This window comes from Rousettus aegyptiacus, unplaced genomic scaffold (assembly GCF_014176215.1).
Source record: "Rousettus aegyptiacus isolate mRouAeg1 unplaced genomic scaffold, mRouAeg1.p scaffold_m13_p_2, whole genome shotgun sequence".
Classification (NCBI taxonomy): domain Eukaryota; kingdom Metazoa; phylum Chordata; class Mammalia; order Chiroptera; family Pteropodidae; genus Rousettus; species Rousettus aegyptiacus.
In genome coordinates, this window is record NW_023416295.1 from 47,129,037 (window position 1) to 47,140,771 (window position 11,735).

At 38.4% G+C, this 11,735-nt stretch overlaps 1 protein-coding gene across 2 annotated transcripts in view; it reads right to left on the bottom strand.

Annotated features, from left to right (window-relative positions):
* Positions 1-10,090, bottom strand: part of PDK1 (pyruvate dehydrogenase kinase 1) — a 32,130-nt gene extending 22,040 nt beyond the window's left edge. The window contains exons 1-7 of one of the 2 annotated variants that reach the window (XM_016135101.2): positions 9,829-10,085; positions 7,874-8,015; positions 5,355-5,426; positions 3,189-3,373; positions 2,793-2,888; positions 1,730-1,807; positions 173-249 (exon numbers count right to left, since the gene is read on the bottom strand). In XM_016135101.2, the coding sequence (XP_015990587.2) occupies positions 173-249; positions 1,730-1,807; positions 2,793-2,888; positions 3,189-3,373; positions 5,355-5,426; positions 7,874-8,015; positions 9,829-10,024 (846 nt within the window). In that variant the 5' untranslated portion in view covers positions 10,025-10,085. Of the gene's footprint in view, positions 1-172; positions 250-1,729; positions 1,808-2,792; positions 2,889-3,188; positions 3,374-5,354; positions 5,427-7,873; positions 8,016-9,828 lie in introns of both variants that reach the window. The other variant, XM_016135108.2, reaches the window with a different exon arrangement.
* Between the last annotated feature and the right edge of the window lie 1,645 nt (positions 10,091-11,735).

The following is an 11,735-nucleotide window of genomic DNA, read 5'->3' on the forward strand; positions in this document are numbered from 1 at the left end:
TTCCCAACAGTGCTGACAAAAGGCTGATCTCCTGCAATGTGACATGATACTCAACATTAAATGACATCTTTTAATGAAACTGAGGAAACCCCAACTGAGTATGTAACTTTCAGAACAGGTTCCTAACCTCAGGAAAGGACTAATAAAGGTTATGTAATACTCTTTTACAAACCTTGAAAAGTTCAAACACCATGTGATAGAGATGGGATGGTACATAAACCACTTGTATTGGCTGTCCTGGTGATTTTGCTACAGAGCAGAAGAGAAAAATATAAGAGTACAGAGAGATGTGCTTAAAGCATTTCAAGAATATATTGGGTAGTGATGAAAAGAAAACATTTACTATGGAGGACAGCATCATTTGGGGGAGAACTGCCAAACCAGTTCTTCACTGTATTAGTGTTTGAACCCCATGCTCTCCTAGATTAATAACTGATGGTGACAACTTGACTCCTGTAGTCATTCTTGCAAACCTGCATAATAATCTAACCAACCCATCTTCACATTCTTCTCTATGACGGTCTTTTTAAAGGACATGAACCTTAAGGTCAGAATGTTACTTTCAACAAGGGTCAACTCATACACATTTTTTTTTTTTTTAAATCATTCTTTAAATGTTTCACCCAGGTGGAATGTCTTCTGTTTTAGAAAAACATGATACTTAAGCTAGTATCAATTTATCAAGGAATGCTAATTTTATACTCAAACATTTAATAGGAGCCCAGGTGGGGCCGGGGGGCAGATAGTATGTAAAACAGAGCCTTCAGCAGGGCAAAGGAGTTAAGACTCACCATACCCTAGAATTCCAATGCAGCCAAGAAATTGGACTATCCTCTGAATAAACTGTTCCTTGGGAACATGGATGGGATATCTAGAAACTGCCCACAGTAGTTTATGTTCTTAAGCTATCACTTATCCACTGTGATTCTTATTTAATGACTAGTGCCATTATGAACCAAAAGAGTTAATATAGCTTTAAAAAAACACCAAGCAAATCTATTTTCAACTGGGTAACTTCTTCCATTGTTCTCTCACTAGAAGGTCTGGAATATGACTTAGTTAAAGCTTGTTTAATATTATTCTTATTAAAGGGTCATGTTAACCTAGGAAATGTTTTTTCTCTCCACCAAACTACCCTGGCTGTAGGTAAAACAGTGAGACTCATCGATCTTCCAAGGTACCTAAACCTTTTTTGTCCAAAAAGCACTAAACAAGGGTGAAAAAAAAAAAACCATAAGAGATAAATGGATTCTTAAATAAACGAGCATCTTCTCTCCTTTACACCTCCAGTCTTTTTACTTCCTTAACAATAAAAAGTGATTTAGAACTTAGGAATTAAAAATCTTAAAGGATAAAGCTTATATTACTGAAGTGTATATAAAAGTCAAATGTAATTTTCTAAGCATCATTTTTTTCTATGACTAACAAGAAAACCAATGATAAGCAAAGAATTGACATTATCAATTAAAAATAAGAAAAATAGGGAAGAAATAGCTAAAATATCTTTCAGAAAGAACCCAACTAACTACATACACCACACACACACACACACACACACACACACACACACACACACACACTTTTTAAAATTATTGCTCTCCCTCAGCTTTCATATCTCATGAAGTAGTTGATGAAAAATCCTTTTATATTAAAACAAATCTAAATTCTATAATTCTTTCTCAAGTAATCATAACACTGATCATTGAGGAAAAGATAACATCAGGCTTACCATTTAGTTCTTCAAGTTCTAGTTCGGGAGAGTTAACATAATACAAATCACATAGATGCCTAGCATTTTCATAGCCATCTAGTATGAATCAAAACAAAAAAAAAAGCATTAAGTTTACTTCTGTTTCATGTATTAAGATGATAGTAATATTGACAAATGAGATTTTAAAACTTTCTATAGAAGAAAATATACTTTAATAATCTTAGTTTAGGGAAGGTCTTTTTAAGTATGGTATGACAAAGCCTAAGAGCCACAAAGAAGAAAATGACAGCTATGATTACCAAAAATTGAAAATATCTGTATAGAAAAAGACACCATAAAGAAAGTTATAAAGAAAAAGAAAGAAAGAAAAACCAGCAGGCTGAGAGGAAACTATTCACAATATATACAACAAACATTTAGAGTTGGTGAAGGGTTACTGTTTGACTATTTGATGTTTTTTGGGGGGCAGCAAAATTTTAAATGTATATTAAATAGGAACCTTGGCTTCTAAAAAACTAGCAAAAGTCAGTACCCATCTAAAGATGTTCACTGCAGTACTGTTGGTAATAGAAAAAATTAAAGCAACCTAAATGTGCATCAATAGGAGGATGAATTAATACATTTTTATACATAAATAGAGCCATTCAAAAACATGAGATATATGCAAAGGTACTGAAAACATACAATGTAAACTTGTGGAAAAATCTACATAGAGTACCCCATTTTCAAAAACAACAATGTTAAGACCAGTAATTGTTTATGTGTATGAGAACGGTAGAAACAGAGAAGTGTGAAAGGATGCAAACCAAACTATTATGAATTATGGCTCCTAATATAAGGAATTAGAAAGGGGTGAGACTTGAATTTTTTGAAGAGAAAAGTGTAGCATCACTGTACTTTGCCTAACAAAGCGTGGTGTCAACAATATATTCACCTTATGCATAAGGAACAATTAACATGATAAAGCTATTTGCAAACCCATACATTTGCTCTTAACCTTTTCTCATGATATAGTTATTTTAATAGCAAGAACACAATGATTTCTGCATCCTTTCTGAAAGGAGAAATGTTAAGTTTTTACCTTGAATAACTTCAACTACATTGCAATTTGGGTTTATACTTCCAATGTGTTTTCGATGAGATGGGCTTCCTTTGTCTTTCCCACCAAACAATAAAGCTATCAAGAAATAAAATATTTAAAAACAAACAAACAAAATTAGCTAAAACATCCAATGCCCTTTTCCAGATTTGAATACTGTTTCTCTATATGGTACCAAATATATTACAAATGTTTTCCTTAAATGTAAACATAGTATTTAACATTCAATATAAATACCTCCTTTATATGGAAGACTATTTTTCTTAATACGCAAAAAAAGTAAAATTAATGTTCTCCTTAAGGGGAAGTTTTTCAAATAAAATTAAAATATACCAACATGTTTTATTTAACTTCTTCTCTTGACTTCTGGACACTTACAGTGCTGATTGAGTAACATTCTAATTGAAATGCGACTCATGAAGAAACGATCCAGAAAGTACTGAACATTCTGGCTGGTGACAGGATCCACTCCGAAGCTCTCCTTGTATTCAATCACACCCTGAGCCATGGTTGGAATTACATCGTTGTGTCGGTTCCTGATCCGTATCACAGTATCTGTAAAGCTAAAGAAAACTGTCTCTCAAAACAGCCAAATGTTTTGATAAGTAAATTTAATACTAAAATCTAAGTTTAATCAATTATACTAGGCAAGAAATACCTAATTCAGCAAAAGGAGCATCAGTGCACGTTTTCATACACTTAGGTAAATATATTTCAGATCATAAAATATATATATCAACTCTGCAAAGCTGTAAGGACCTCCAAAATAAAGCTTTTTAAATTTAATAATTTTCTTGGAAGTCTTAAAAGTAAGGCTGCAACGAAACAAAATCCTAAGAATGTAATGAGTTTCTTTACCCATAATCAACTAAGATCTGAGCACTTGCTATGAGTTTGGTAGTCCAGGGACACTCAATATAAGGCAGAGCATTTGCTTCCAGGGAACACAAGCTCTGTAAGGAATGAAGATGAATGAGCCAATAAAGCCTGTTTTGGAATTATTCCCTAGGGGTTCAAAGACAGCAAGAACCACTTAGAACAGGAAAGTGGGAAAGAATTCTAATTCTGTTCATCCTAAAAGTTTTAAAATGGGAGAGGAAAAGTCAACTGTTATATTAAAAGAAAAATTTTCAAATCATCCAGCCTTCCTATGTCTGTCATCCAGAAGATATTCTTACATGAGTAATTTAAAGAATTAAACAAATGAAAAAATAAGTCGTATGAAGCAAGGAAATCCAATGTATAACATACCTATCAGAATTTACACTGTCTCAAACGAGGCTTTTCCATTCAGAGTCATCATCTTGAGTATTACTGACTTACTCCAAAGATGCTCTCATTGCTAAAAACATTTTTGGAATTCCTAGTTTGTAATTAGCTTCAAAATCAAACTGTTAATCCAAAATACGAACAACAAAACTCCTCAAAAACAACAAACTCATCGTATCTAGTCACCCCTTTATTAGTTTATTTCACTTTCCTCTCTTTTTTAAAATCCAAAAAAGCATTATTCTGCTTGACAGCTCTGAATTACTAACCATTTCTAGGGGGTTCTATAGCATAATGTCTACTTTTAAGTAAGACTACTTGAATCCTGGTCCTACCATTTGCTAGTTTTGTGACCTTAATGTTACTGTAAATTAACTTCTTTGTGCACAGATAGCATTATCACAAGAGAGCTATTTTAAAAATTAAATAACATCATTAGTGTACAGTGTGCTCCATACCTAGGCACAGAGTAAATTCGTGACATTATTCTTCTGGCTAAAATCATGTTTAAAAAATGAAGTGTTGCCATCACCTTTAAAGACAGTCCAAATGTATAAAAGACTGAGGACAAAAGAGGTAGTCTTCAAATTTTGAGCAACATTCCTTGGAATAAACAGGTAACTGCCTGAGGGTACTACTTGAGTCTTATCAGTTATTGAATTGATCATATTACTTACATTATCTTACAGACCACAGGTTATAAACTAGAGACCCATAGACATGTTATTATAGACCTTCAGTATTTTTTTAAAAATTTTAATTAGTTGTCAATCATTCAAAATTGGGAGATTTTACATTTAAAATCTGGAGTTGAGCTTTTCTTTAAATACACACACACAAAAATCCTATGATCTGGGCAGCATTTCTGCATGGCAATGATCAGTTGGAGCTAAGGGTGGCTGTCCTTTAGAGGCATGCACTCTCCGAATTAACAGTCCTTACCAGTTCCCTTTCATCACAGTGGTACTGAGGCCACATCTAGATTTCCACTGATATCACACTGGACCTATGTCCTTCTTACATTGGAGTTCAGAGGAACATGAAGTGTTTCTTATTCCCAGCCCAATTTATTGATTTAGGCTACCTGCCTTGCCTGTAAGGGCTGATATAGATACACATGCTACCATGTGTTCTAGAGTAGTGGGTAACTTATAATAACTTAATTTCCCCAAAGTCACCCAATAGCAGGTTTAAGTTCAATACATTTCTGTTTTTTAAATGATGTTTAAAGGGCACAAAATTGTGTTCAGAATAGGGTCAAAATAGTGTACTTACTCATAAATAGTTTTAGCATCATCAGCACTTTTGTCCTTAAAATCAAGAAGCTCCTGAAGACTCTGGATATACCTAAAATGCAAATCAACAGAGTAAATTTGTTTGTTTGTTTACATTTTGACAGCTCAATATTGGGAAAAAGCTGAAAAGGTACTTCTAACTTTTCTTAATTTTTAATTTAGAATAGTGCTATAAATTATGGTTGAAGTAGGATTCTTATACCCATTCACATTTGAGCACAGTGCCTGACACAAAGTCGTAGAAAGTGCACATTTTCTCCTAAAAGCATAGGTTAAATTTGACTGAAGAACTTTAAGATTTCCTACAACCCTTATTTTTTTAAAACTTCTATACTTTAAAACAGTTTTTAAATTTCTTAAATTTACCGCTGTACATTTCAGTATAAAAACTGATTGTCATAAGAACTGAGTCTGTCACCAGTAAACTATGTGACCATGGGCAAGTGACTTAACTTGTCTTAGTAAAACGTGGAGCCCAGCCCACCATGGTCTGAGTCCAACTTAAATTTCTGTGCTTTAAAACCTTAATTTTAAATGTCTATGTCCAAACCACAAAGATTCGTTGAAAGCCTACAATCTGCCACATAGTTCTTTTAAATAGAACTGAACAAAAACACAACAGTTATGAAAATGCAGGTTTTTATATATGTCTAACAATTTAAGGTAGCAAATCACCTGTTAAGGAAGGATCGAAACGAGAAAGCCAGATGACTTTCTCAAGGTCATGCTACCAAGCACAATTGCATTATAGGGCCAGAGCTAAAAACACCTTGCTACCATTCGATGACCTTCAAGAGTGTAAGGTCTGCTTAACTGCCCTAACTCAGCAGGCATCCAGGGGCAATGAAAGCATTTAAGAAATCTGTGAATTCATACCCTGGTTTGGTTGGAAAGTTATTCCTAATAAGCCATGTGCCTCTTTGCATTCCAAAGTCAAGTGATTCTGATATTCACTGTTTTGCTTTAACCTTTAACTCTTTCTTCATTAGCAGGAAAAACTATGCTTTTATCCAAGAGAGATTTGAATACTGATAATGTGTTAGGAATAGATCAGGTTTCAAAATGCAACATATGCCATTTTTAATGAAGCATTAAAAAAAATTAAAAAAAAAAAAACAAAAACAAGAAAAAGCCTCCAGAGAAAATTATGTTCTCCTTTATATTCCATCATAGTTCCTAAACAAATGCCTCTTACTTAAACCTCATTTACAATTGTTCTATACTTGGACTAGACAGCATCTGATTATCATACACAGTAGGCTCTTGAACAACTCGCGGGTTAGAGGTGCAGACTCCCGGCCCTTCTACCCTAGTCAAAAATTCACGTGTAACTTATGATTCCCCAAAAACTTAACTACTAACAGCCTACTGTTAACTGGAAGCCTTACCAATAATATAGACACTCGATTAACACATATTTTGTATGTTATATGCATTGTATACTGTATTCTTACAATAAAGGAAGCTAGAGAAAAATATTAAGAAAAGCATAAGGAAGAGAAAATAATCTAATGAATTTATTTAAAAAAATCCACATGTATGTGGACCCACACAGTTCAAACCCTCACTGTTCAAGGGTCAACTGTATATAGCAGTCATACTTCTTTCACTTACTTTTTAAAATTGATAGGCTTCTTGCACAAATTATAATGCCTACAAAAGGAAAGCAAGATATGATCTCCAAGGATCATATCTGAGAAGTGTCTTGCAGCTAAATTTTTTCCTTTTAAGACTGAACTCTGGCAAACTCTTCTGTTTAAAATGCATAATGATTAAGAGAATAACTTTTAAATTAACAAGAAAGGCTGTATGTAGGTGGCCACATATGTGTACACATCCTTCATACCTATACTGTCATCTTTTTGAAGGAGAGATCAGTCTCTACACGATTCCCATAACTTCTAATTGTTTAAAAAATGATAAAGATTTTAACTTTTGTGACTTATAAAGATCTACTTCAAATAAATTTAGTTTACAAAAATAAATATAGCCTTTAATACATTTCATCATTCTGACTACAGCATGCTATAGTAGAAACAAACAAATCAAGGTCTGAATTCTAATTCCACTATGAGTGGTACTGGTATTGCCTTAGTCAAAGAACTCAACCTGTAGGTGCCTCAGTTTCCTCATCTGTAAAATTGAGATAATCATGTGTATTGTGCAAAGCTGTTGAAAGGACTAAAGATAATATATATAAATCCTTCACTTCAACAAAATAACATCTGCAGATTTTAATAACACAAATTCTAAATTTAGTGTCTGTATTTCTGTGCAGTTCTGGTTGGTTGTTGTTGTTGTTTGTTTGTTTATTTGTTTCCCCAAAGCTAAGCAGTTTTAGAATCCAGGATTTAGAGGATAAACCCAGACACCCCAAAAAGAGAGGAGGAATGCTGCTACTATCTTACGATTCCACTAAAGAGTAAAAAGGTATTTGTTTTAACCTTCAGTAAAATCCACAACTCCATCAAAATTGCAAACACAAGAAGAGAATCTTACCAGCTTTGTACCAATTGAACTGACGGTGTCCTGAGAAGATTATCTGGAAGAAGACTTATTTCTTTCATTATATTTGCCAATCTAACAGGCAACTCCTGCCGCAGAAACATAAATGAGGTCTTTTCACAAGCATTCACAGATCCTGAAACCAGACACAGTGGGGACAGCAGTAAGTGAAAGGCATAAGGCAGCTGAAGCCAAGAGGCACGGAGAAACACAGGACGTATTTGGTCAGAAACATCAGAGGGATAGTTTCACCATAATGACAGGGTAAGTAAGAAAGAGGAGACAAGGGATAAGATAACCCAGTCTTTAGGGCTGTGAGGCATCCTGAATGACCTTCCAATTCCTGACATTGCAATCACTTTGCAGAGAAATGAAGCTACTTTACCGTCTCCATTACTTACATCCTTACCGTGATCTGTTTTAGAACTAAGGCAACCTGAGCAAACCTAAGCAAGGTGCAGAGTTTAACAGTACGACCTGTAAAACCTATTCTATACAACCTGTTGCTGCTATTCTCATTGAGAACATTTGTTTCCTAATTCTAGGTTTATAAGAAGTAATACTTCGTCTAAGAAACAGAAAAATTTTAACATGTGCATATGAACCCGTATGCTAACTACTGTTAAGCAAAGAGTAAGTGTAGAGGAGGGCTTTCAGGCAACAGAAAACAAAAAATACCAATGCCTGCCTGTTCAGCAACCTTCTTCCCGCGTCTTCCTAAGGAGGTCCTATTTAACTATCTGATTCTTGGAAATCAGCCTGCTCCTTCCTCCACTCCTAAGGATGCTAAGCGGAACAATTGAAGAATATCCTTTGGCAAGCAGTTCCATTTAAGTTAAACTAAAGAGTCATATTATTTCTGCAATGCATTTTAAACTCACTCATTTAATCTTGCTGTTACAAGACAACTGTAGCAAAAATTAGACTATCAATAGCAGGAATTACAGTAATTAAAGAAAAACATTTTCTTGTGAGAGCTGAATGGCACACTTGTGTACAAGGCCAAATTCACTCTTTAATCACACCAGTTATTTTAAAGTAAAAACAAAAACCGCGGGCTTTGAGCCAAAAAAATTTGGCACTGTAAACCACAATTTTAAGATAAAGTTGCCAACCATGCTGGTATCTCTCAAGCCCACTAGTGATCCGTTAGTGACCTACTAGCACTCACAGTGCAGAGGATTACTTTTTCTACTCAAAGTTTATGATTTTGTTATAGTCTATTAGTCTTCCCTTTTCCCCTCAGCGCCCCTATATAAGAAGTCAAAGTTAAAAGCCTAACTTTGCAATTCCTCTGCAATTTGTTGCATCCTTTCTATAGAAAACTAGTTAGCATCTATTAGAGAATGAGGAAATTAGATTAATCGCTTCAACAGGGGTGAAATACGGTAAAACACAGCATATTGTAGTCATGCACTTTACACGTGCTCAACACATCTGCTGATGATGAAATGAGTGTGCTATTGGTGGAAACACTCCAGCCAGCGACAACAAAAACATTCTATGAAACATCAGGCCAGTTATAACCTGCTTTCCCTATCTCCGTGCCAATTTTATGCAATCATCATACAAAATTGGGCATTTATCATTATTCTGCACAATCTGAACACGACTCTTGGAGGGGTGCACACACTGCCTCTCCCCGGATCGCGGTTGTTCAGAGGCGGCCTGGCCGCCAGCGGGGATCCGCACACGTGCGCTGCAAGGCAGGCAGTCGTTTCGCTCAAGGCCCACCTGGTTCGTTTTCAACAATACACAGTAAAACGACACACGTCCCCAGTTACTGACCCGGCCTGCCAGCTCCTGCACCTGAGCATAGGGGTCCGCCTGCGGGGGAGAAAAGCAGCACCCAAGAGGCTGGGGGTGGGGGAAGGAGAACGTTGAGGAGGAGGGGAGCGCAGAGGCGAGAAGGGCGGCGCACAAAGGCCCGAGGCCCGCGCAGCACTCACCGAAGTCCAGGAACTGCTTCATGGACAGCGGGGACGGCGAGAAGCGCGCATAGAAATCCACTTGGCCCGGAACGCCCAGTTCGGGCGCCGGGCCGGAGCCAGAGTCCGAGGTGAGGCATCTGCTGGCGCTGGAGCGCACGGTGCGCGGTGCTGAGCCGGCCGAGGCGGCTCCGCGCAGCAGCCGCGCCAGCCTCATGCCGAGCTCGCCGAGGAGCCGGAGCCCCGCGCGCCAGGTGGCCGCTCCGCGCGCCGCCCGGCAGTACGTGAGGGACGTGGCGAGCCGCGGGGCGGGGAGTCTGTCAGCGGCTGTCACCGCTGTAGCCACCGCCCCTGTCGCCCGAGCCCGCCCCCGGCGCCGCTGGGCGGGATCAAGGGAGGGAAGGAGGCGGGGAGCGCGGCGGCGGCCGCGGTGCCCGAGCGTGGCCCGGCGCTGCGGGGCGGAACCGGGCGAACGCCGTGCGGGCGGGCAGGAAGCCGCTGCGCGCGCGGGGCGGCCAGGCCGCGGGGCCGCCTCCCCGGTCCCGGGCCGGTCCCAGCCGCCGGCCGGAAAGCCCGAGGGGGCTGCGGCATTCCGGGCCGCGAGGTCGCGCTGGCAGGATGGTGCATCCCCTTCCCACGCTCTCTTGGAACTAATCCCACTTTTCTGCTTCCCCTGCCCTCCCAGCCTCAGCCAAAAGGCAGCAAGGGCCTGCGTTCAGCTCCCAAACAACTCAGTCTCCTTCTGCGAGCGCGTTCCAGAAACTCTTCTCTGTAAGGCAAGCCCCACATTTACAGGTGAAGAAACTGAGACCCAGGTTGCTTCAGGAACCCACCCTTGCCAAACAATGGTACCTAAATACGAATAGCGAACGCTGAGGTGTGTGACCCTAAAAAATATCAGTAACAGCAGTGCTGGGAGAAGATAATTGGCAGGCAACTTGAAGCATTATCTGCAGTTATTTTGGCATCATGTATCTAAAGGGTCCCTGTACTCCTCCTACTGACCATCTCTGTAACTGATCTTAGGGTCACAGTTTAGCTGCTCCACCCTTTCCAGATTTCTAAATAGTAAATATAAGACTAGACAATTTCTAATACTGGTTTAATCGCATAGACAGAGCTGCGAAGGATGCAGTCTACAGTGAAAATCACTGCTGTCCCTTCTCTCCGCTAGTGCTTTCCCATGTATCCACTCCCAGCGCTTTGTTATGTCTTGGATGCAACAGACTTACTTAGGTGTGAAGTTTATCATATATATGTAATTTTTTAACCTAAAAAAGCCAGAGAGGCAACAAGCTTTTATTTGAGATCACAAAAATAGCTATTAGTGAAGCACTGATTCAGGCAGAAACCTAAATAGCATTCTGATTATGGGGTGATGGCAAATACATGAATAGCAGGAATTTCTGTTGGTGCTTGTAAGTTATTTTTTAGCTATACATGGCTCTTCACTGATTCTAAAGAATATCTTTAATTATCAGTCCTTATAGTCAGGAGGTCTGTAGCTTTCCTGTTATCTTTACAAACAGTTATTTGGAAAACAATGCTGTTCTGGCCCAGTCCAGAGGATATTTTGAATATTTTTCAAACATACCAAAAGTTTAAGGAGTAAGACAATGCAGTCCTACAGAATGGCTGCTGAGACTCCATTTTAAAATAGCTCTACTTATGCCTGTAGATAGATATAGATATATCCAGCAGTTACTGGTATAGAATGACAGTTCATTCCTCTATGGTGATCAGATCGTGGGTTGTATAAAAATGTGTATAATGAATGAGATAAGAGTCTCTTTTTAGTGTGGATTAGCCCCGCAAGTTTAGCTTGAAGGAGAACATTGGCCACGTGGAAACAAGGATAGGTGGTTGGGGGATGGAGTGGAAGCGAACTTAATATAGTCTCTGACAATGGTGTCTCTAACCATTTGTTT